General features: G+C 50.0%; 7 protein-coding genes across 7 annotated transcripts; 4 read left to right on the forward strand and 3 right to left on the reverse strand.

The window, feature by feature from the left end:
* Positions 1-408: 408 nt before the first annotated feature.
* N7473_005870 (U4/U6-U5 snRNP complex subunit SNU66) lies at positions 409-2,430 on the forward strand (the record flags this gene model as incomplete). The annotated part of the gene is made up of 1 exon (XM_057151810.1): positions 409-2,430. One exon carries the CDS (start codon positions 409-411, stop codon positions 2,428-2,430), a length of 2,022 nt encoding a protein of 673 aa, XP_057009615.1.
* A 1,368-nt stretch (positions 2,431-3,798) lies between these two features.
* On the forward strand, positions 3,799-5,455 carry N7473_005871 (Aspartate aminotransferase; the record flags this gene model as incomplete). The annotated part of the gene is made up of 5 exons (XM_057151811.1): positions 3,799-3,994; positions 4,117-4,195; positions 4,290-4,930; positions 5,007-5,129; positions 5,168-5,455. The coding sequence occupies exons 1-5, from the start codon at positions 3,875-3,877 to the stop codon at positions 5,453-5,455; spliced, it is 1,251 nt and encodes a 416-aa protein (XP_057009616.1). The 5' UTR covers positions 3,799-3,874.
* Positions 5,456-5,847: 392 nt separating this feature from the next.
* Positions 5,848-16,024, reverse strand: N7473_005872 (Highly reducing polyketide synthase sdnO; the record flags this gene model as incomplete). The annotated part of the gene is made up of 11 exons (XM_057151812.1): positions 5,848-5,964; positions 6,036-6,988; positions 7,040-8,644; positions 8,700-10,812; positions 10,870-13,644; positions 13,707-14,557; positions 14,614-14,843; positions 14,897-14,909; positions 14,969-15,251; positions 15,305-15,432; positions 15,494-16,024. The coding sequence occupies 11 exons, from the start codon at positions 16,022-16,024 to the stop codon at positions 5,862-5,864; spliced, it is 9,585 nt and encodes a 3,194-aa protein (XP_057009617.1). The 3' UTR covers positions 5,848-5,861.
* Positions 16,025-17,162: 1,138 nt separating this feature from the next.
* On the reverse strand, positions 17,163-18,159 carry N7473_005873 (RTA1 domain-containing protein; the record flags this gene model as incomplete). The annotated part of the gene is made up of 2 exons (XM_057151813.1): positions 17,163-17,624; positions 17,692-18,159. The coding sequence occupies 2 exons, from the start codon at positions 18,157-18,159 to the stop codon at positions 17,163-17,165; spliced, it is 930 nt and encodes a 309-aa protein (XP_057009618.1).
* A 734-nt stretch (positions 18,160-18,893) lies between these two features.
* Positions 18,894-19,823, forward strand: N7473_005874 (sulfotransferase family protein; the record flags this gene model as incomplete). The annotated part of the gene is made up of 3 exons (XM_057151814.1): positions 18,894-19,089; positions 19,143-19,419; positions 19,541-19,823. The coding sequence occupies 3 exons, from the start codon at positions 18,894-18,896 to the stop codon at positions 19,821-19,823; spliced, it is 756 nt and encodes a 251-aa protein (XP_057009619.1).
* A 329-nt stretch (positions 19,824-20,152) lies between these two features.
* On the reverse strand, positions 20,153-22,249 carry N7473_005875 (MDR family MFS transporter; the record flags this gene model as incomplete). The annotated part of the gene is made up of 5 exons (XM_057151815.1): positions 20,153-21,032; positions 21,095-21,362; positions 21,421-21,846; positions 21,915-22,156; positions 22,212-22,249. The coding sequence occupies 5 exons, from the start codon at positions 22,247-22,249 to the stop codon at positions 20,153-20,155; spliced, it is 1,854 nt and encodes a 617-aa protein (XP_057009620.1).
* Positions 22,250-22,704: 455 nt separating this feature from the next.
* Positions 22,705-24,248, forward strand: N7473_005876 (uncharacterized protein; the record flags this gene model as incomplete). Its single annotated transcript, XM_057151816.1, has 2 exons — positions 22,705-22,914; positions 22,971-24,248. The coding sequence occupies 2 exons, from the start codon at positions 22,705-22,707 to the stop codon at positions 24,246-24,248; spliced, it is 1,488 nt and encodes a 495-aa protein (XP_057009621.1).
* Between the last annotated feature and the right edge of the window lie 47 nt (positions 24,249-24,295).

A 24,295-nucleotide genomic window follows, 5' to 3' on the forward strand; every position in this document is an offset into this window, starting at 1 on the left:
CCCGGCGCAAACACTTAATCTAAGATCTGTCGACAGGATACCGTAAGGGTGCCATACATGTTGGAAGGTGGATGGCTCCAAGGTCGTCGATCTGCCCAGCTCTCGACCGAAACACAGAGATGCCAGTCAGACTGGTACTCCGTCAACGGGAAATCTGGACACAGATCCATATGTTGTAAGAAGGAAAAGAGAAAAGGATGAGGCGGCGGCGTCGTTTTTATTCTTGGGAGAAATTTCTGGAACTAGTCCGCTTTGGGTATAACGGGCCAAGGTCACATGATGATATCCTGGGCCGGGCGTTATCAGAGTCCACGGGATTCCAGGTCCTTTTGTTTTTGAGACAGCGCGGTTTCCCAACTCTTACTCTCCCCTCTTGTGTTGCCGTGCTCGCACACATATCCTGTCAAGATGGCGGACGCTCTTTCCATCGAACAGAATAACAAAATTCGAGTCGCCTTGGGCCTCAAGCCACTCCCCGTCCCCGGAGCTGAAGCAGACGACGCCACCGGTCCACAGTTCAAGGACGACGCGAGCGACGCCGACTCCGACGAAGAGCCCGCGAGTACGATCGAGACCCGACAAGCGCAAGGCTATGACAACTGGAAGAAACTCCAAGATGAGGCCGACGCCAAACGGAAACGAGAGGAGAAGAATGCTGCCATCAAGAGGGCGCGTGACATTGCTCAGAGAAATTTGAAGCTACAAGGCGCCACCCTCGGAGAGTCGGATGGCGCAGACCTGGATACCAAGGCATGGCTGATGCAGTCTAAGAAACGATCTAAGAAGATCGAGAAGGAGCGGGCGCGCAAACTCGCCGAGGAACTGGAGGAGCGTGAGCGCCTTGCGGCCACCGAGTACACTGCCGAAGATCTGGCTGGTATTAAGGTCGGACACGCGATCGGTGATTTTGAAGGTGGCGAGGATCACATTCTCACTCTGAAGGATGCGGCTGTGGATGACGAGGAAGAGGGCGATGAACTTGAAGATATCAACCTCGTCGAGAAGGACAAGACCACCGAGAAACTCGAGCTCAAGAAGCGCAAGCCCGTATACGACCCTACTGCCGAGAACCAAGGGATCCTTGCCCAATACGATGAAGAGATTGATGGCAAGAAGCGGAAGAGATTCACGCTGGATGCAAAGGGCTCGAACGAGGAAGAAAGGGAGTTCAAGCGGCAAGAGGTCTCGGCAGGCTTGAAGAAGGGCGTTTTCAGTCTTGACCTCGAGCCTGAGATTCAGACATCCGATTATATGGACATCAGTGAAGTCAAGATTAAGAAGCCTAAAAAGAAGAAGAACAAGACGACAAAGCAACGGGCTGTTATGGACGACGAGGATCTTTTTCCTACCGATACTAATACACCCAATGGAACATCTATGGACATCGATTCTACGAATGGAGCTTCCGTTACAGCTGCTCGGAAACCCATCAGCGAAGAGGTCTCCTTTGCGGACGATGACGATCTTCAAGCTTCACTTGCACTCCAGCGACGTGCTGCATTCAGAAAGCGCAAGAAGATGCGTCCTGAAGACCTTGTCCGCCAACTTCGTGAAGAGGAATCTCAAACGCCTATGGAGACCGACACTCCTGAGGATGGTGCGGAGGAACCCGGTCTTGTTATTGACGAGACATCGGAGTTTGTCTCCAATCTACAGAGACCCACGCTTCCTGAGCGAGAGGAACGCCGAACCGCGACCCCTGCTGCTGAGGCTGCCGCCCGGTCAGAACCAGACGAGGAGCCCGAAGACGTGGACATGGAGCGGAGCTACAACGACATCGAGGATGAGGAAGATCTCAAAGAACGCCTCAAGCGCGAGGAATCCAACCAGGCCGCGCAGCAGCTTACCGGCACCGGCTTGGAAGAGGAATCTACATTGGATCAAGGTCTGGGCGCTACACTTTCAATGCTTCGACAGCGCGGTCTCGTCAAGGAAACCGACAGCAGCAGCTCAAACGCCCTCCTCCGCGATCGCCAGCGCTTCCTACAGGACAGGCTGAACCGCGAAGCCGACGCCGAGCGCCGTGCCCGCACACAACGTGAACGTGACCGTGCCTCCGGCAAGCTGGATCGCATGTCAGCCCGCGAGCGCGAAGAACACGCACGCTGGGAGAACAAACAGCGCGATCAGCAAGAAGCTCGGCAGATGGCAGAGATTTTCAACCGCGAGTACAAGCCCGACGTGCAGCTGAAGTATACGGATGAATACGGACGCTCGATGAACCAGAAGGAGGCGTTCAAGCATCTTAGTCACCAGTTCCATGGCAAGGGGAGTGGCAAGATGAAGACGGAGAAGAGGCTAAAGAAGATTGAAGAGGAGAAGAAGCGGGAGGCTATGTCTGCATTGGATAGTAGCCAGCATACGGGTATGAATAATGCTATGGGGCAGCAGGCGAGGAAGAATCGGCAAGCTGGTGTGAGGTTGGGTTGAGATGGAGCGGATGGAGTGGATGGAGCTATGGCTCTGTTTTCTTTGTGTTGCTTGATTTGGATTGTATAGAGCAGCGAAATGATCAACGATATTCCCCCTTTACTATTGAACTGTGTGGTTTGTTTCTAACAGCAGAGAAATGGTCAACTACAATCATCATCCTTCATGTTTGTGTAAACTTCCCATGTAGTATACCGCACTGTATTCGACACTAAGGACACTGACGTTAGAAGATGAGGCCCTTGAAAGCATGCATAGCTATCCCCAGGTAGTACTGTAGTTCAGTAACATAAATTGTGTTTTGTCTTTATGAAAGCCGCTAGCTGTTTCTGTCATGTCCTGCCGACTCTCCGCATTGGTACGTAATAGGAATTGACAACAGTTGTGATATTGTCGGGGTTCTTCAAGAGTCGATCAAACTTATACAATAATCTCATCTCCACGTGTGGGGGATACGAATTGGTCACATTGAATACTGGCTAAACTCAGTATATAGACGGTGTGCACTCCATAGAGTAGTATGTACAAAGTATTTCCAAAAGTACTTTGGACTGTTATCCCGGCTATTTCCCTCACCCTATTTAACCGAGTTTTGGAGCCCTGAACCTTGTCCTCTTTTTGCTCTCCGGAACTTCAAAAGGGGATACTTGATATTCAAAATCCAATCGATCACTCTCAACAGGAGGTCTGCTAGGAGGTAAAGTACCCTGAGAGTCTCTCAATATATGGCTGTTCCGAGTAAATACTTCCTGGACTACTTGCTCTGGTAAACTGCCCGCACGAAGGATTTACCCCAACTCTGTGCGTGAGGGGAAATTTATCGCGCGAGTGGAGCTCTTCGCCCTTGTTTAGCTCACCGGGGCTTGACATCCCGACATGGTGCAATGATGATGTCGGGGAGAATAGGGCGAGACTTGGAGATGTTTAGAAGGGCATAGACGTTTATTTACATGGCAGTCAAAGGGATGGATGGAGATGGGATATTAGCTGTATACTATTTGGTGTATTGCGCTCATAGCTCAATCGAATGGTTAGGACTAATTGACTAAACCAGATTTATGCCCTAATAGAATCTACATAATATCACCATGACAATAATACCATATGATCTTCAATAATCAACCATCCGCACGGAATACTTCTACTGTGGGAATTTGTTTGCGCCCTGCGGAGGAGGCAGCCAATCCAGCCAATCCGGCGGGGATCGGCCACGCTGTTATGGCCGGGCGGTGAAGTAGAAGTGACTTGGAAATGGCCGACCCCCACACTGGCCGAGAAGTACCCGATACTTTCCTTACGTAGTATCACATGAGTCAGGCCCAAAACACGCAGCATCTCCGATTTCGTCTCCGGCTTTTTCCTTTTCTCCCCCAGCTTTTCTAGACCTTCTGCTTCCTTGTTGTGTTTCCTTTCCCCATTCTTATCTGTTGCCTCTCAATTCACAATGCTCTCCACTCTGCGTGTTGCCAGCCGTTCGGCTGTTGCTCGCGATGCGAACATGCGCACCGTGGTCATCGGTGCTAGACATGCCTCGGCCTGGGCTAATGTGCCCCAGGGTCCTCCTGTAGGTGTCATCCGAATCGATGCATGCTCCCAGTGAATTCAATTCGAGATGGAAGCATAAGCATAAGCATGGGAAATGCGATTCTATGAGGACCAATGCTGATGTGTCGTGCGCGTGATTAGGATGCCATTCTCGGTATCACCGAGGCTTTCAAGGCCGACTCCTTCAAGGAGAAGATCAACCTGGGTGTCGGTGCTTACCGTGAGTTCTCCTCCATCGATCGTGACACTCAGAAGAGTCAAATAATGGAAGAAATGCATGGATTGCTAATTGAAACGTGGATTGCGCAATTCAGGCGACGACAAGGGCAAGCCTTACGTCCTGCCCTCCGTCCGCGAGGCCGAGGACAAGGTCGTTGCTTCGCGCTTCGACAAGGAGTACGCCGGTATCACCGGTGTCCCTGCCTTCACTAACGCCGCTGCCGAGCTGGCCTACGGCAAGGACTCCTCCGCTCTGACCGAGGACCGTCTCGTCATCACCCAGACCATCTCCGGCACTGGTGCCCTGCGCATCGGTGGTGCTTTCCTCAAGCGCTTCTATCCCCACGCGAAGAAGATCTACCTCCCCAACCCTAGCTGGGCCAACCACAATGCCGTCTTCAAGGACTCTGGCCTCGAGGTCGAGAAGTACCGCTACTACAACAAGGACACCATCGGTCTGGACTTCGAGGGCCTGATCGCCGATATCAAGGCCGCCCCCGAGAACAGCATCATCCTGCTCCACGCTTGCGCTCACAATCCCACCGGTGTCGACCCCACCCAGGAGCAGTGGCGCCAGATCAGCGATGTCGTCAAGGAGAAGGGCCACTTTGCCTTCTTCGACATGGCTTACCAGGGCTTCGCCAGCGGTAACGCCGACCTGGATGCTTTCGCTCCTCGCCACTTCGTCAAGGAGGGCCACAACATTGCTCTGTGCCAGAGTTTCGCCAAGAACATGGTGAGAATTATCCGCTTACATGGGCTGTAAGGCTATACAGCTCCGAAGTATGTGTGTCACTAACGTGATTATCTAGGGTCTCTACGGTGAGCGTGTTGGTGCTTTCTCGCTCGTCTGCGAGAACACCGAGGAGAAGAAGCGCGTTGAGTCGCAGATCAAGATCCTGATCCGTCCCTTCTACTCCAACCCCCCATCCACGGTGCCCGCGTTGCCTCCACCATCATGAACGACCCCAAGCTGAACGAGCAGTGGCTCGGTGAGGTCAAGGGCATGGCTGACCGCATCATTGAGATGCGCTCTCTGCTCCGCAAGAACCTGGAGGAGCTTGGCAGCAAGCACGACTGGTCCCACATCACCAGCCAGATCGGCATGTTCGCCTACACTGGTCTGAAGCCCGAGCAGATGGATATTCTCGCCAAGGAGCACTCCGTCTACGCCACCAAGGACGGCCGTATCTCCGTCGCTGGTATCACCTCCGGCAACGTCAAGCGCCTGGCCGAGTCCATCTTCAAGGTTACCGGTTAAATTGAGGAAAAATAGACGCGAAGAATGGGGAAATTCTAAACGGGATAAAGGAGCGAGGCAAAAATGTGCGAACGAAACGAAAATGGGCTTTTGCAGAAGAAGGGGCTTCTTGGATGGCTTCCTTCTTTTACCTGCGCCCTTGTACTGATATCTAATGTCTCTGTGTTTTATATTTAGCATGATTCGGCTTTAGTCCATTTCAACTGAGATTTTGGATTGGTCATTTATTTGATTCCTTTCGTAAATGCGTAGTGTGTTTGATGGTAGATGATGTCAATGGAAACTACAATCTTCTTTAATCGTAAACAACATTCTTCAAGTACTCAAATCAATCCAAAATCGAACCCAATTGGTAAACGAATCCAACGCCTGAAAGCCCAAAAACCCATTCTCGCACACATCATAACTAACTCGACTCGACCAGTGTCTTGACAAGAGCCGTAGCCTCATCCAACACTTCCTCAAACCTGGAAACCTTGCCAACAGGCCCAACAATAGAAAAGCGTGCCCTAGAAATTAAACATGTTAGCCAGTGCTCCTTCTTCTTCTCATCATCCATCTCCAAGAAAAGAAAACTCACTCATTCTCCCCAATAGAATAACAAATCCAAACGCCCTCCGGATCAACCAACGCAAACGCCGAATCCAACGACCCCCCATCCGTCAACCCAGACATAATAAACCTCGGATACGTCCTCAACCAAACCGGATCCCTAAACAACGGCGCCAACTCCTCCTCTTCAACCGGCCACATCCCCTCCAAAACAGTCATAAGACGGAAATAATTATTCCCCTTGCCTGAATTCTGCAGTCCGGCCGTGTACTCGTTCGCAGCACGGATGAGCATCTCGCGTCGTTGGACCGCGGGGACGGCCGTGTCTGTTGCGGTGGTACAGAATTGGGCTACGGAGGGGAGAACGCCTTGGAAGATCTCTGTTCGGCCTTTGTGGAAGTGTGCCATTGACATTGGTTCCCAGGAGGCGGGGTTGTGGCCGAAGTAGAGATTGCTGGCGAGTTGGATTGTGACGTCGAAGACGGATTTGATGGGGCAGCCGTGACGGGCGAGGAAGTCTTTGCCGAAGTGGGAAAGGGTGAGGTAGGAGTATTCGCGGGATGAGGTCGTTTGGAGGTGTGAGTTTCGGACGGCGAGGATGTGTGAGTCGATGCTTGGGGTGGTGGTGAGGGTGTATTCTTCGAGGGTTGGGTGGATACCGTTGGATGTGCCGTTCGTGTGGTCTTGGTTAGGGATGTGCGAGCGGATGGATTCGTGGATCCATTCGTTCATGCGGTGCACGGTTAGACCGTCGATCATGGTGTGTTCGACTTGGTACCCGGAGGAACCGTTTTCGAAGATGATGAATTGCAGGCCCTTGTCGTTCCATCTGTTGAAACCGTCGCCGAGGTAGGCCTTGCGGATTCGATCAGAGCTGGTTGTTGGTGCGCCGTTGTCGAGGCAGATGACGAAGAGTGCTTGCTCGATGACTCGGATGCATTCTGCGTTTGTGTCGCTCATTGAAATGAGTGTCTCGCGGATCTGGATATTGTTAGAATATAGGTTTGTCTCCGTGAAGGGTCGTGCACTTACCGTGGCCCAGGAATCTCGGTTATCGTTGGTCAGTATGCTTGTCCAGAAACCCTCATCTTGAACATTCTTCAAGATCTCATCGAATTGAGATTTGATAGTGGCGTATGAGACAGGCTCAGTGCCATTCTTGAGTGCAACCTTGAAGACATGACCCCGGCGGAGCACGACGCAGTAGTCGTTTCCAGGGTACTGTCTCATAACATCAACTTCCAACTGGGGCTCACGAGTGGTGTTGAAAAGCCATTGCCAAGAATCCATGCAAGATGGGATATGGAAATACCAATGTGGCTCCAGGGTACCAGCATCAACCGCTTCCTTGAACCGGAACGCAGTTGTCGCGATCAAAGCAGCTCGTTCTGCCTGGGGATGGGGAACTGCAGCGTCGTGGTGTGTGGCGAAGAAGCTTGAGAGAGGAACCAGGGGGAATCGTTTCCTGAGGAATGTCGCATCTGTCAGGAAGTCGACCATCCAGTTGTCCACCTTTGGATCGCTCGCCATGGTGACAAGTTTCTCATACAATTGACGGCCTGTGCTTCCTGGCTGTCCGAATGTCTCAATCGCCTGGCAGAGGGCTGTGTACTCTTCCTCTGTAGCGAAATGACGAGTGCTGCCTGAAATCATGCCCAGGGCCTCGTCTAAATCCATCAGCGGCTGCTTGGGAAGATCCTTTGCATATCGACAGCATTCAAGACTGTGGTTTGGACCGGAAGCTTCTTCAACTGCGGCCTGCTCAACGGGCGCTTCTTCGGTCTCATCGGAGCTGGCAGGAGTACCGCGTAGTTCATCGCTGATCAACTTGGAACGCAATGTAATTGTCTTTGCCAGCGCAACCACGCTAAGTGCATCTGCAATCTCCGATGTCTGCAAAGTGACGTGGAATGTTCGAACCATCCAGTTCTTCAATTCGATTGAGACCAGTGAATCGAGGCCGAAAGCAGCAAGTGACTGGTCAAGGTTGACATCTTCAATCGCTCGGTCCATGAAGAGAGCAAATTTTTCAGCAATGGCGTGAGTGATAATTTCCTCAGCTTCCGCAATGGTAGCGGAATTCCGAATTGCCTTCTCCGTGTCAACCTTGTCGGATGCCCCATCGCCGGAACTGTTTTGATCCGAAAGATAAGGCACTTGGCTGAACATGGGGTTACTCAGTCCAAAGGTATCCTGCACTGTCTCCATAGACTGTCGGTCAAAGCCCATGATGGATTGAACGCACTCATCGAGAGCTGCTTGAGGACCCATTGCATACTCGAGGACCTTGAAGAGTTCCTCAAATTTGACCAGAATTGCACCTTGACGCATTAGCTCTTGCTGGCGAATAGGCAAAGATGTGATAGCATCAGAGCCGTCAATGGCACCGAGGTTGAGCGAGATGTATCGTGTATGGGACTTTCCAGCATGGGCATGAGCGAACGCATCTTGGAAGGCATTTCCAGCAGAGTAGTTTGCTTGACCAGTCTTGCCGACAATACATGTGATGGAGGAAAGCGTGATGAAGAAGTCTAGCGCAGGTCCCTGGAAGCTTGAGTGCAAGTTCAAGGTGCCTTGGGTCTTTGGCTTGGTTGCACCCAGATAGTCGTCCGGAGTCATGAGCTCGAGAGGATGATCCTGTGAGGTAAATTAGTTTGTGAAATTGATGGAAGAGGAAATTCTCGTTACTAACCCGAAGAACCATGCCGGCATGGATGACACCTTTGACTGGTGGCAGACTTTCTTGACAGATACTCGCAGCCTCCGCCATATAGGACTCGTCAATGATATCACACATGACAATGTGCAGTGTTGCACCAAGTTGAGCCATGTCAGCTTCGAAAGCCTGTCGATCCTCATCGGAAAGAGACCGACGAGACAGGGTCACAATGTGCTTTGCACCATGAATCGCCAGAAGTCGGCAAATCCTTTTACCTAGATCACCAAGACCACCGGCTACAACATAGGATCCAGACGGATCAAGTTGCAACGGCTCAGGCTTAGCAATAACTGCTTTCACGAGAGCATCTGATTCAGCTTCAACGACGACTTTGCCCGTGTGCTTTCGAGAAGCGATCAAGCGGAAAGCCTCTTCGATATTCGAGACAGGGATGGCTGTGACTGGAGCCACGGGTGTGAGAATGCCTGACTCAAACATTCCCATGACTGTTTGGAACTCATCGTTCATCCGTTCAATCTGTGTCTCAAACAGGACTACCAGATCAACAGCTGCAAAGGTAATGCTTCGATCGAATGGTGCCATGCTGAGGTGGCTTCGCTTGTAAATATCCGTTTTGCCAATTTCAACGAATGTACCCAGACGAGCCACGCATTCCCAAGAATCATTGAGCCATTCACCTGAGAGAGAGTTGAGGACAACGTCTACACCCTTGTCACCGGTAAGACGCAAGATGCCGTGCTTGAAACTCCTTGATCTGGTCGAGAATATATGATCCTCAGGAATGTTGTAATGGTCAATCAATAGCTGACGCTTGGCTGCACTTCCGACAGTTGCAAAGATTTCAGCTCCAATATGTTGCGCGAACTGAATTGCGGCTTGACCAACACCACCGGATGCTGCATGGATTAAGATGCTTTGACCCTTTCGGAGACGGGCCACCTCAACAATGCAGTGATAGGCCGTCATATAGATGATGGGAATTGATGCACCGACGGTGAAAGTGACCGATTCAGGAAGTCGACAAGACATCAACCCCTTGACTCTGGCTCTGCTGGTGAAAGGCTGAGCGCCAACGCCAGCAACTCGATCTCCTACATTGAATCGGCCCTGCATGGCGGAGCCCACGGCTGTTACAACACCAGCGACTTCTCCGATCATGTTGACGCCAGGAAGCATTTGACCAAGAGCGATGAAGACATCCTTGAAGTTGACACCGTACGCCTTTGCCTCAATCTCGATTTCATCCGCGCGCATAGGCAAGGCCAGAGAATCGTCTTCCACGAAGCGGAGACTGCTCAAAAGGCCGGGGGTTTCCACGTGAAGCTTCAAGCTGCGATTGGACTGGTGGTAAGGAAGCGTATCAAGGCGATCATCTCCCACTACACGGTCAATCCATTCGTTGAACTTGGTGTCGGGCTGGACTCGAGGGATCATGACGATATCATTCTGGATTGCAAACTCATGTTCATGAGACTGTTCCGTTTCAGAGGGAGGCCAGAAGGAGCTCTCTGCAATGTCCAGAATCTGCTTGGTAATCTCTGATGTTGAGCCTATAAGATCCTGCTGTATGTCGATGGTGATGAACTTGACTCCCTCGTTTTCACGTCGGGCCACACGAGCCATGCCGTTGATGAGACCCTTCGCCGCGGTGCCATTCTGGGTGACCTTTTCTTGTCCGCTGATCCAAAGGAGAGACCTGCTCGTAATGAAAAGAGTCTTCAGCGCTTCGAACTCATCAGACGAAGGGCTTAGCAAAAGAGCATTTTCAACGTCATCAAGAATGATGTAAGTGGTGCCTTGTTCGATGGCTTTAGGATTCAGAGTGCTGGTTGAACAATCCAGGCCTCGTTGACTGAGAGCTGATGACAAGTCCTCTGCGAACTTTGTGAATGCCGGACACCACCTATTGAATGAGAGAAGCTTGACGCATTGCGAGGACACAGTTTTCTCCATCTCAGTTTGGCCCAAAGCAGTGGAGACAATCATGGCAGATCTTGATTTCGGACCCTCATTTTCATTCATCACAATATCGGTGCCACTGAAAGAGCTTTCCAGCAGCAGATCATGCCATTGCGACTCGGAAAGTAGGGGACAACTCTGGCGATTGTCTTCAGCAGCCCACCATCTGTGAAGTGTTAGTGACTTGCTAAACGGATGATTATGTGAACTTCAGGGTGCTTACCCAGACAAAACTCCGAAAATAGTCTCGATAGCCAGTGTTGGTGGCCGAATTAATTCAACCATCGCCAGTTTACCACCCGGCTTCATCAACTGATGAACTTGGTTCAACGCTGTGGCAACGTTCTTCACGGAATAGAGAGTGTTGGCTGCTATGACCATGTCGTACCCTCCGACCTCGAAGCCTTGATCCTTGAGGTCATTATCAAGATCCAAAACCTTGAACTCCATGGAATGGGCCCAATCTTGCAAAAGAGGTTTCGCGCGCTCCAGGGCCGTCGAAGAGCTATCAGCAAGATAGAAGTGATCAACCATCAGACCCTCTGGTCGATCGATCGCACGCAACAGAGTAGCAATACCGTCTTCCATACCAGCACCAATTGCAAGGATTTTCATGTGTGGCTTCTTGTATACGATCGACTTCAGGTATTTCACCAAGTACTGGTGACTTTGCGAGAACAGGTCTTCAACGTAAAATCTCGACACAAGACTATCCTCCTGCATCAGCTCAATGGCGTCAGTTTCTCCGTTGAGGAGAGATGCCAGATTGAGGCCGATACGTGACAGCATCAGTCCTTCAAGACCGGAGATCAAAGACTTCTGCAGAATGAGTTCCTCCTCCAAAGCACTCAATCCTTTGATCATCGACTTGCAGACTTCTGACTCGCTCGAAGCCTTCATCCAATCGAAAAGTCTCGCGAGGTGAGGAGCAGTCACGGATTCTGCCTGTGCTGAAACCTGGGCTAACGCCTCTCGAATGTAGATCACCGCTGCGCGCTCATTCAAGGCAATGATTTGCTCAAATGTAAGTTTCTCGGCGATCTTCAAGTCCTCAGAGGCATCTGTCGTGGCAATGAGAGGTTTCTCGTCAATTGGAGCAGAGACTGTAAGTTGCTTCGGGTTGAGGAAAGACACGTCGGGCTGCCAGTGCATCCGATAACTCATCTTGCGATGGAATGGGGTCTCTCCATTATTAGCCTGGGCCTCTCCAACAGCCTTCAGCTGCCAGTCTGTCACATGCAGAACAAGAGAGCGTTCTCCATCTTCTTTCTGCTGGAATGCGTATGTGTTTCCAGATGCTGAACGCACTCCCTCGGGGTTCATCTCGAGAGCAACGATCAGTTCATCGGCAGGAGTAGAAGTTATATCCGCAGCAATGATGATATCTCCGAAGAAAGTCGCCATGAGTGGTGCATTGCTGCACTCCTTCTTGAACAAGACAACTGCAAGATGGTTCAAAGAGTCCAAGAGTGATGGGTGAATCACATGGGGCTGCAAGAACTGGCGAGGCATGCAGGCTGGGACATCGGGGACCTCGACCTTGGCCCAACCTTGATGGCGACCTAGTTGCATCTCGGTCATGCAGGTGAAAGTCGAGCCGAAGTCATTTCCAGATTCTCGAAGGTCGTTGTAGAACTTCTGAGGATTGATTGTGGCATCGAAATGGCACGCTTGCTGAATGTCTTCGAATTTCTGTTTGTAGGAAGAAACTAGGAATTCTTCCTCTCGAGTTCCCTCAACCTCGTCAACCTTGGAATCCATGTCAACAGTAATTTGACCGGAACAATGCTCATTCCATGACCCGGAGCCTTCAGGCGAGTACGAGAAGACTCTGAATGTCTCCCATCGACTACCATCATTGGTCTTCATGCGACTCAAGGTAAGTTGAACTTCCACATCCGGGATGAAACTATCCGGTCGTTGGTCTGGAACAATGATCGGCTTGGATAGAACCACATTCTTGAGGTGGAATTTGGTTATCTGTCCAGGTGTCTTTCGAAGCTGGAAGATTTGCTTCATTGCTTCGATGGCCATGCAGATGTATCCAGTTCCGGGGAAGATCATGAAACCATCGACAACATGATGTCTCAACCACGGAAGCGCATCGACATTGAGATGGTACCGCCACCTCGGCTCGTGGATAGTGCTCCCCACGTCCCACAGTCCCAAAAGATCGTGGTATGGGAATTGTCGCAGGCGGTGATCCCGACTGAGCCGAGACTCGTACCAATACGATAGCGAGTGATCCCATGGGTACGGGCTCAGATCACCGATCGCGGTCCATTTCTTGGTCTTGTGCAAGGCAAGGATCTTCTCAAACTCGATACCACAGCCAGATTCAAAGAGCTTTCCGGTCAGCTCCAGCACAGACTGCAGGGCATGCTTATTCCGGACAAAAGCAGATGCGTAAGTGAATTTGAAGTTCTTGATATTGAGCTTGGCCATGATCTGCCTGATGGGTCCCGACAATGCACCGTGTGGGCCGATCTCCGCAAAGAAATTGGCGACATTGCTGGACGATTTCGAGCGTGCCATATCCTCGGCCAGGAGTTTCATGGCATCGCTGAATCGGACTTTGGACACAAGATTGTCTGTCCAGTATTGAGGTCCAAAATTCGACACCTTTTTCTCTCCTACCACGGAGGAATAGAAAGTAACATTGCTCCGTGGGGTGCCGGTATGGACATGTTGTAAGGACTCGAGGTACTGGTCTGCGATCTTCTTCATGTGGTGTGAGTGATAGGCTGTGTCCACCTTGAGCTTTCTGTTGAAGATGGATTGATCATTCAAGATTGTGCTCAATTCGTCAATGCCAGCTTCATCTCCAGATATCGTGGTACTATCTGGGCTGTTGACGCAAGCAACAGTGACAAGGCCGTCCTGCACTTGCCGGATGTATGGCAAAACCTCGGCCTCACCAACGCCCACGGCCAGCATGGATCCTTTGGTGGAGTTTGCCTTTTTGGCTGCAGTTGAGCACAGTCCACGGCGGTAGGCACTAAATTGATAGTTGTCAGATCAAATCCAGAACCAGGAAGTTAGATGGTCTTCTAAACTTACATTTCAATCGCAGCCTCGAGAGTGAGGGCGCCAGCTGCATAGGCTGCTCCAATTTCTCCCGAGCTATGACCGCAGACATACTGCGGAGTGACACCCAAAGTGGCAAGCAGATCAACCAGAGCAACTTGGATGGCTGTGGTTAAAGGCTGAGACAACTCGCTGTCACTCACTCTCGAGGATTGCTCATCTTTTGAGAGTTCCTCCACGAGACTCCACTCAGAACCAAAACTTTGAATCAATTTGTCTGACTGGAGAATCGAGTCTTTGAACGCAGAGCTGATGCTCAGTAACTCTCTTCCCATGGCATACCACTGCGCTCCCTGACCAGTGAAGACAAAGGCCACCGAAACAGAGTGTGGCAGTTTTGTGATTCGGAGATTCTTTGACTCCAGGGCAGAAACAAGTTCATCTGGGGTCGAAGCGACAACACTCAGCCTGAGCGGCAAGAGTGATCGCCGAACGTTCAACGTGTATGCAAGATCCGAGAGGCAGTCTTCTTCTGAAGCCTTGGTAGAGATCCAGCTCTGCACATTCTTGGCAGCTTCAACAAGGGATTTTTCAGAAGTAGCACTGAGGATGAATAACTGAGGGTTGGCTTGCGGGGCCTCATCAAAGCTGGCATGAGTCCCGTTACCGTTTGGCTGGTGGGCCCCGTCCTCAACGCCATTCGAGATGCCTTTGACTTCAAGGTCATCCTGGACTCCATTAGTTGCAGATCCATTGAGGTGCACAGCTGGAGCTGGCTCGAGAATGACGTGCGCATTAGTTCCGCCGTAGCCAAAACTGTTCAAAGAAACTCGGCTCGGGCCAGGTTGCTCTGGCTCGGGCAGAGGAGTAAGCTGAACAGGAATCTGAACATGGAAAAATCAGTTCTAAAGTCTTTGCTCAACGAGTGTGTCGTTCGCACCTTGATTTTCCGCTCATCAAGCTTGAGACTCGGCTTTGGAGTCTCAAGATCTAGGTTTGGAGGGATGAAGCCCTTTTTCACAATCATGATACCTTTAATCAGACCAGCAATACCGCTAGAAGCTTCCAGATGACCAATATTGGATTTGACCGATCCAACATAGATATCTGACTTTCGTCCAGCCTCCTCGCAGAAGACTTGATTGATAGATGAAATTTCCGCGTTGTCTCCTATTCAGATCCTGCATTAGCCACTAATAGATAATTGAAAGTAACCTGCTTACCTGCTTGCGTTCCCTAGTATAGTCAGCATCAATGATCACAGATGACTTCAGAATTCCCTGGAATTGACTTACTGTTCCGTGAGCCTCCACATATACTGTGTTACGCGGATCCACTCCGGCGGAGGAGTAGACCCATTTCATGAGAGCCGCCTGGGCATCTGGGTTGGGGAGTGAAATTCCTGCCGTCTTACCGTCCTGGTTCAATCCAGAGTTACGAATAACTGCGTGGACAGGGTCACCAGCCGCGATGGCATCGTCCAAGCGCTTGAGAACGATTGTGCCGACACCTTCACCTCGTGCATAGCCGGAACCTCGACTGTCGAAGACGAAGCATCGACCGTGGGGGTTCACCATGCTATCAAAAATTAGTATGCCGAAGGAGTAGATCTTAAATCTTCTAGTACTTACCCGACCGTACTCATTGCGATAGCTTGATCCGGGTGAAGGAGGAGTTGTGTTCCTCCTACAATGGCCATGTTTGACTCCCCAGTCCGTAGATTCTGGCATGCCTGGTGTAGTGCAACCATACTTCCAGACTATAAGAGTATTAGGCCAGTACTTCTCAGAACAATCAAAGACAAAAAATCTTGTACTTACACATCCTGTATCAACTGTGACAGACGCGCCCTTGAGGTCAAAAAGGTACGAAATTCGATTCGAAACAACAGCTTCTCCTGTTCCGGTGATGTGAAGCTTGGTAATTTGGGGGAGATCTTTGAATCCCATGCGATCATAGTCACGGGCATACAGACCAACATAAACACATGTGTTGGAACCCTTGATATTGTCCAGAGAGATACCGGCATTCTCTAGTGCCTCATATGTTGTCTCCAACAGAATGCGCTGTTGCGGGTCCATTGCATGAGCCTCATATGAGGCAATGTTGAAGAATTTGGCATCAAATGCGCCAATGTCTTGGTCCAAGAAGTAACCACTCTTTGAATTGAGTGACTCTTTGGCTTCATTGTGTGGGTGATAGAATGATTTCCAGTTCCAACGTTCTGCTGGAACTTCACCCCATCCACTCCGGCCTTCTGCAAGCATCTCCCAGAGCTTCTCAGGGCTGCTTGCACCCCCTGGGAGTCGACACCCCATGCCGATGACGGCAATTGGAGCGAGCTCAGACATGATAGGCTTATTTGTGAAGAAATAGATAAGATTTTTTTGGCTCAGCACGATCGCTTTCGACAGATCATTGAAGAATGTCGTGATGAAGTCAGGTTCCTCGTGCTACTTGCAGCATTCTATATAGCTACCATCTCTGCCATCAAGCTCCCAAGGCCACGATGGGGGCCAAAACCGTATCAATATGTGTGAAGTTCCAGTCCATTCTAATCTCACGCGGATAGTCCCCTAAGAAATCAGACGATGCGGCCGAGATGACTCCCAACTCGGTCATTTACCCATTGCTGACCCAAAATGCTATCTCTCCGTGATGAATGGCGCTCTAGTTCTGCGCCTCATTCCTTCCAAAATTTTCTGCGGCTATACGGGTCGGCAATTGTACCGTGCGTATGTTCGGTAAGAAAGATAATGGATCCAAAGACCCGTCAGCGTTGCATTGGTATCGACCCAGCGGAGGGCATTCCGTAGAGATTTGAGGAAATCGTAGTGTACTTTGAGATTCCGTCTCACGAATGCTATTTTGGATGGCTGCTTATCCGCAAGGCTTGAAGAGAGTAAGATATTTGCATAAGAGCTAGGACAACCAAGGACTAGGAAATTTTCAGGATTGGGCTCTGCATGGTGGCGTCGTACTAGGAGTGGCAGGGAAAGTAAACCTAGCTACTATTCGACACATGGCCACGTTGGCTTTGGGCAAGGCTGGTGAAAAGATATCTTTGAGGCATTGATGGAATACGACGAATTGGTAGATTGGACCATCGTTGGCATCTATGAACTTCCTATTCAGGCGTGTTATCTGAATGTTCGTTCAATTGCATGTTGACCCTTGTACAGTGGGGCCCATGAGCTTGAACCCCCACAAAACATCTCAATCATCTCATTAGTCACGAATAGGATGATAGACTAAGAGATGATGCTTCAGCCACGAAAGAAGATGATTTTAATTACAATTATAACCGCCTTCCGGAAGAGAAGAAGTTCAAGCATACAGATGGCTGGACCGATTGGCTGATCTTAGAACTCGGGATGATTGAACAACTGCTTTAGAGCTTCTCCTCTCTTTTGGCTAAATATGAGGTAAACAGATTCTTAGTACCCATCGACGAAAACTGACCTCGGAGTCATTGCACCACTGCCTAGATCAGTGCTTTCCGTTGTAGGAAACTGACTCCGTCGGAATATCGTGCATCATCGACTCATCGACTGGCTTTTTCGAACCCCAGCGGAAAGTTGCGTCCTTCCAAACACCCCCAAAGGCTGGTCCGGGATGGAATGCGACCAAGATAATGCATGCCAGTAGGACCATCGCCCCGTCAAGAACCATGAACAAAACCTCATCTTGAGCGAGCTTGCCTCTGAATCCGCCAGAAAGCTCTGCAACTCGGTACACGGCTCGAACGAACAGTAAGATAGTTGCGGTAGCGAGGGCGTACAAGAATCGTTTGAAACGGGGTGTTTCACGAAGAACAGAGTACTTGGGATTCAGCTCTCCCCGATATTTCCGTACTCGTAGAGAATATTCGAAGCAAAGAGCAAGAAAGACTACCAGGCTGACAACCTGGACCGCAAGGCCAGCAACCATGATGTGCGTTCCACGATCGATCTAGAAAATCATTGGCGTGTTAATATACTTGAAATTGCTACCCAAAGGAATTCAGGTACTTGCTGACCTTCCATTGCAAAACTACAACGGCTGCCATACCTCCTCCTACTGCAATAACCACCAAAGCGATGAGATCGAAGCCACTGAAGAGCAGCGTGTACGTTCGAGGGCGGAGTCGACTGATCCCTTCCCCATACACGACCACAATCCGAGCTAGCGTCAAGTAGACGGCGGCGGCAGTAAATGTGGGCGCGATAGTCGTGCAGATCAAATATATGAGGAAGTAGTCTTTACTGAACGGATTGTTGTGTAAAAGTATTCTCCCGATGTATCCTATTACTTCACCAAGCAGTCCCATCACGAAGCAGAACGTGAATAGCTTGACTTTGTGGGTGATACCCAGGTAGAGAGCCGGGGCAGCCAGCAATCCAAAAGCTGCACAAATGAAAGCATTTCCACCGACTGAGGGCTGATAGTGTACGTAGCCCCATTCGATGGGGCATTTGTTGAGCGCGCACACAAGCGGAACAGCCATTGCGTTGATCTATGAGTAGAAGGACGGGGTTGTCGAAGATCGAGACTCTCAAGTGTTTATCGCAGTGAGCAAGCTCCTGGAGATGTATTAAACAACACAGTCCAGTATCAGGGATAGAAGTCTTGCTTTAGAGTGTGATGAGGATGCATCTGTACCCTTTCCAACAAAGAGCAGGAATACCCATGTAATTGCTTCTCCTCCGGCCCTCCACGGCTACCGGCTAAATTAATCCACTCTCAGCCAATTACCGGGGTAGATAGCCCCCATATCCTGTTCCTAGGCTCTAAGCTCGTGGGACTTGCTGCCCGAGAAACGGCCCCCATTGGTGGCGCCAGGGATCCCGAATCTATCACGGGCTGACCGGGACATACCCGATCTTGGATCTCTCCACACCGCATGCCTTAGTAGGACCCTCTTATGATCCATGGGACTAATGCATGTAAGCATACGCTAAGGTCTGGAGATTGACTCGAATCCCCGCCGAGTTCCTGGGGTGTTGCAGAGCTTCAAGCCACAACTTAGGAGTCCTCCCGAGATGTCAGAGATATGTTTACATCTACCAATCACTAGCAGAAATTTGACTGTACTGATAGGATGTCCTGTCGAGTCATGTTCCGTGACAGAATAGTTAATCATTTACAGCCACTTCCAGACTGTGGTAAATTCCCCTTGCCATCCTCAATCAAGCCCTTGACATTCTTGCTTCTTTGTGAGAGGAAGACCAAGATCCTTACATGGAGGAGTCGACAGAACAAAAACGGTGGAGGGATCCGTTCGCTGGAGAGCCACCCAATGACCCAACCCGCACTCTACAGGTGATTGCAGCTGGATTGCCTCGCACGGGGACAATTTCGCTCACACTCGCTCTGTCGTGGGCTTTGCACGGCGATGTCTGCCATGGAGGTTCAGCTTGCCTGAGAGGGAAAGAGCGTAGGCAAAGCTTCCTAACAAGTGTCGCAACTCAATGCTGAAATTCTTCCTAGATATCATCAAAGGATGGACGAAAGTCTTGGACCCAGGAAAAAACGTCTCGCAGGAAGAAGTCGATGACACGTTGAAGGAATTGTTAGCTGGATATGTTGCCACTACCGATGCTCCAGCGATATTCTTTGTCGAAGAACTTGTTCGATTGTATCCAGACGCAAAGGTCATTTGTACAGTTCGCGAGCCCAACCGATGGTGGGAGAGCTACCAGGAGCTCATCAACACACTTGACAATCCGTTGTTCATCCTTCTACAGCTGGTTCAGCCAACATTGAGGTACTCATTGGCGTGGAAGTTGGCAATTTTGAAGCGAAGAAGGAAGATCTACCCCCAGAATTTGAGCCATTAGGCCCTCGTAAGTATCCGTATTCGATTGGAGAAAATCTCTATCTAACAGACCCTTTCAATCAGATTTCATGGAGATTCACTCGGATTATCTAAAGCGAGTCGTGCCAGAGGACCGATTGCTGTTCTTCAACATGAAGGACGGCTGGGAGCCGCTGTGTAAATTCCTGGACGTCCCAGTGCCTGAAAAGCCATTCCCCCAAGTCCACGACAGAGCTTCGATGAAGTCTAGCTGGGCACCATACTGGTGGAGAGGTGCTGCAATTTGGTTGGGCATATTGGCAACGGGTTATGGGCTGAGCAAGGCTGTATCTTACGCTAGAACACATTATTAGTGTCCCCCGGAACGTGATAGATCTAATTCCAACTGAAGGGAAAATTTCTAGTCGTGGAATTATCAAAACCCGTCTGTTTCGATAGTGTTTGCTACAAATGAAATTAAATCGAGTTCCCGGACGCATTAGGAGGACTGGAGTAAGAGTCTTCGATCTCATTAGTCCTTAGGTCCATGGATTCTCTTTACACGCCAGGATCAAGCTTCAGAAAACTCCCGAAACTCCTTAATCTTTGTAGATCCGGACCGTGTACTCCGTACCCACAACAACTCGATTTCTTCTCAGGCCCGGGCCGCCAGCCTTGTGGTTACGGCGTAAGCGCTTATTCTTCACTCTCCTTTTCCCCCTTTCGTCTCGTTCTCGCACACGGTGTGCTCCTCTAGTGGAGGATTGCTAGTCGATTCCCCAGCGGGCCGCTTATCCGGAGAAATGACCTCGTTTTCGCTAACCCCAGTCCCCTTCCCCGGAGAAAGAACCCTGTCGTCCTGAATTTGGCGTCTCTCCATGCCCAGGCTAAACACAGCCGCAACAGCCGTGGCCCCAATTGGCAAAAGAAAAGCTTTAGTGATTGCCGTGTTCAATGCGTCCTTGACCAAATTGATTGTGGAAGAAGTCATCAGCTCGTTGGACCATGATCCTTCGATGGCTCCAGAGTGAATGACAACTTCCGGGTCGATGCCAGAAATGCTCCGGAGATGACTTGTCAGTGTGTTTAGGAAGATACTCTGCGCCACGCTAATCCCAACAGACCCACCGAGTTGGCGAAAGAATACCTCCAGTGCGCAGACGGTGGGCATGTCAATTGCGGGGGTGACCACTTGGACCCCAATGAAGGTGACTTGAATCGCGGCACCGAATCCTGCGCCAGCGAGAATCTGGTAGCCCAAATATTTTCCGGCATTGCTGTTAGTTTTCAAGGTCGCGTATAGGACACTCCCCGCAACATAGATCAACGAGCCGACCCACATGAAGGGTACATAGTGGCCTGATGCTGTCATGGAAAATCCAGCCACTAGAACGGCGATTGTGCTGGCTATTGTGAACGGCAGCATGTACACCCCGGACAGGGTGGCGTCAGTACCTTTCACTCCCTGGAACCAGATTGGTAGGAGATAGCTGTGTGTTACGATGGCAACGCCATATAATCCGGAGAATATGCAACAAATAGCTACGGTTCTTTGTTGCAAGAGTCGAAGCGGGATAGTTGCTCTGTTCAAGTCATGAGTTAGAGGACAAAAGCCCAGGCACTCAATCGATCGGGCCTAACTTACCTTTCTTTCCGGTGAGCTTGGAGTCCAATAAAGATAGCACACAGTAGCGCGAACCCAATCAAGCAGCCCCAAACACGAGGCGCAGACCAGGGGTCCGTCGAGCCACCCCATTGCAGCCCGAGAAACAGGCACACTAGACTTGCTATGAGAACCGATGCACTCGCTAAATCAAGGCGCCCAATCTTCTCTTTCAAAGGTAAATTGGCAAGTTTTCCTGGCTTTCGGTGCAGAATGAAAATAACAATCACTGCCGCAATGAAGCCAAACGCTGTAGCCAAAGTAAGTTTTGAATGCCTTGCTGTTAGCTTGTCTTAGAAATCACTTACGCAGATTGATCCAAAAACAAAAGCGCCAAGTCAGTCGCGAGTCCGTCAGTAATCCACCGACAGTTGGTCCCGCGAGTGTTGCAATGGAGTATAACCCGGTCATGATAGCCATGCCTCGAGGTCTATTCCGCAGTGGAACAACCTGTCCAAAGATTGCCAGGTTCCCTGTCAACATTCCCGCTGCAGCAGCGCCTGCAATGGCGCGCCCGAGAATGAGAACTGGAGAACTAGGTGCCACGGCGCAGATGACCGAGCCCACTTCAAACATGAACAATGATATCAGAAACATAATCTTTGCTTCGAAGTAGATGTATACACGGCCGAAGGTAGGTTGAAGGGACATTTGGGCAAGAAGATATGCGCTGGCGTACCAGCCGATGTCATCGATTGAATTGAACTCGCTGGTTATTCGCGGTATTGCCGTAGCTATCAGTAACTCGAGATTAGTTATGATGAAAATGAGATATGTGTGAGTGCACATGGTCAAGACTCACAAAGAATGCTTCCATCAATGGCCAGCATGATGCCGGCCATTGTGAAGGCAGCGGAGAGAATGTATAATCGGGAACCATTGAGATAGTTCGATGACTCTTCAGTATCCTCTCCGTTAGGTTGAGTCTCTGCTTGTGCTCCATTTGAATGTTTCTCATTTTCGTGTGTATAGTTGCCGGGTTCAAGATCTTTCTCTAGCTCCGCAGTTGTTGATTCTTGAGTAGGAGGATTAATAGAATCATCTCTATCAAAAGGTCAGGCTATTTGCATCAATTCAGGGAGAATGCTATTCGACAAACCCTTTCACTGTCGTATCTTCTTTATTGGGACTATCCATTTCATTGTGCTCTTTCGACGACAAGGTATGCTTCGATTTTCTGAAGAATCTTTACCTTCCACTAAGATAGCCCACTAAGATAGCCTGGCTTGACTTCCCGTTTTGGCACGCATATCGACCGACCCCGGCCGGTTAAATATGAAAGCCATAAGCCTGGGCTTGTACTAGGGCTTATTGGCTGCTCACTTGCATACATATTGCCGGCCTCGTCTTATATCTGACATTCTTCAACCTAGTGGCTTTTCGCCCCCAGCTTACCCTCTTGATTTGAAAAGATCTTAGCTTATTCCTTATCGCTTTGAGTTAGCAAATGTAACCAACTAGGTCAGCCCCGTAAATCTACATCACAGCTATACCTACTTCATTTCCAATGAGTCGTATCGAATCTCTATTCAAAATTTCCTGAAATACGACTACACAGACAATACGCACCTTTACTTTCCTGTAGCAACACAATGGCGTCCGAAGAAACTTCCCAAGCAGCCGCAAACGACACAAGAATCCCATTCCACTTTTGGGACGATGTCCCCTATACTCGCGGAATTTGTCTAAACGTGACCCTACGCCTCGAGGAAGTTCTAGACACCAAAAAGCTCCACGATTCTGTAGAGCGTCTCCTAGAAATTGGAGACTGGAAGAAATTAGGAGCTCGGCTCCGCCAAAATGTAAATAAACAGCTACCCAAGTCACAATCAAGTCCAACTAACGAATCCATCAACAGGAACTCGGCAAACTAGAATACCATCTTCCATCAAAATTCACAAAAGACCGACCAGGCTTCATCTTCACCACTGCCAACCATGCAAACCCAATTTCTTTGCATCCCCTCGCCTCGCAAATTCCATCAACACAAGAAACAAACCAAATCACCGTCCTTGGATGCATGTCAAGCTTCAATTCAATAACCAAGCATGAAAATGCTCCAAATGGAATCGAAGACTATCTCTCCTCCGACATCCCACAGCTCTTCATACACGTTGTGACATTCACAGACACAACGCTGATTACAGTGACTTTTCTACATACCGTCTTCGACGCAATGGGTCTATCATACTTCTTCCAGGCTTGGACTGCAGTGCTATCAGGTCGAGAAGATCAAGTACCGCCCTTCTTGGGCTTCGATGAAGATATTCTCGAGGCGAAAACGGACTACGTCCCCGCGGAAAAACATGTTCTTGCATCGAAGACGTTTACTAAATTCCAGATGGCTGTTTTTATACTCTGCCGCTGGTGGGAAACATATTGGTACCCGGATATCCAGGATAAAGTCATCTCAATCCCGAACATCTTTGTTCAAAAAATGCGAGAAACAGCGCTCCAAGAGCTCAAAACACAACCGTCACCACAATCCTCCAAAGACAAAAATATCTTCATCAGCGAAGGCGACATCCTGCTCGCATATCTCTCCAAAACCCTAATCAGCGCACTAAACCCAACCCCCTCAACACTAATCCAAATCTCCAACGTCTTCGACATCCGCTCCATCCTAAACATCTCCCAAACAGGCGCATACACCGGCAACGCAACAATCCCCTCCTGCACATCTCTCACAACACAATCCCTCCAAAGCAATCCTCTAAGTAAAACAGCCCTGGCTCTCCGCACATCCCTAAACGAACAACGCATCCCAACACAAGTCAATGCAATGTCCTCGCTACGCAAGAAAACTCTCCAGGAAACAGGGTATCTACCCCTGGTAGGCGATCCGCGTCAGATTTCGATTACTTGTACGAATTGGCATCGTGCACGGTTCTTTGAGTTGGATTTCAAAGCGGCGAGGGTCGATAATGGTAATGGGTTGGGAGGAGGGGATGAACCTTGTAAACCGAGTTATATTAATACGGCGGGGCCGTCCCCGTTGGGGCCGCATGTTGCGCGGAATTTGCTTACTGTTACGGGGAGGGATGGGGTAGGGAATTGGTGGGTGCAGATTCTTGCGAGGGCGATTGCGTGGGAGAGGATTGAGGAGGTTATTCGGGAGGTGGGCGGGGATGTTTAGAGACAGTACTGATGAATGCCGACTCTGAGACTTAAATGCTTTGGAAG

This window comes from Penicillium subrubescens, assembly GCF_028828155.1.
Source record: "Penicillium subrubescens strain IBT 31985 chromosome Unknown utg000004l_segment0_segment0, whole genome shotgun sequence".
NCBI classification, from domain to species: Eukaryota; Fungi; Ascomycota; class Eurotiomycetes; order Eurotiales; family Aspergillaceae; genus Penicillium; species Penicillium subrubescens.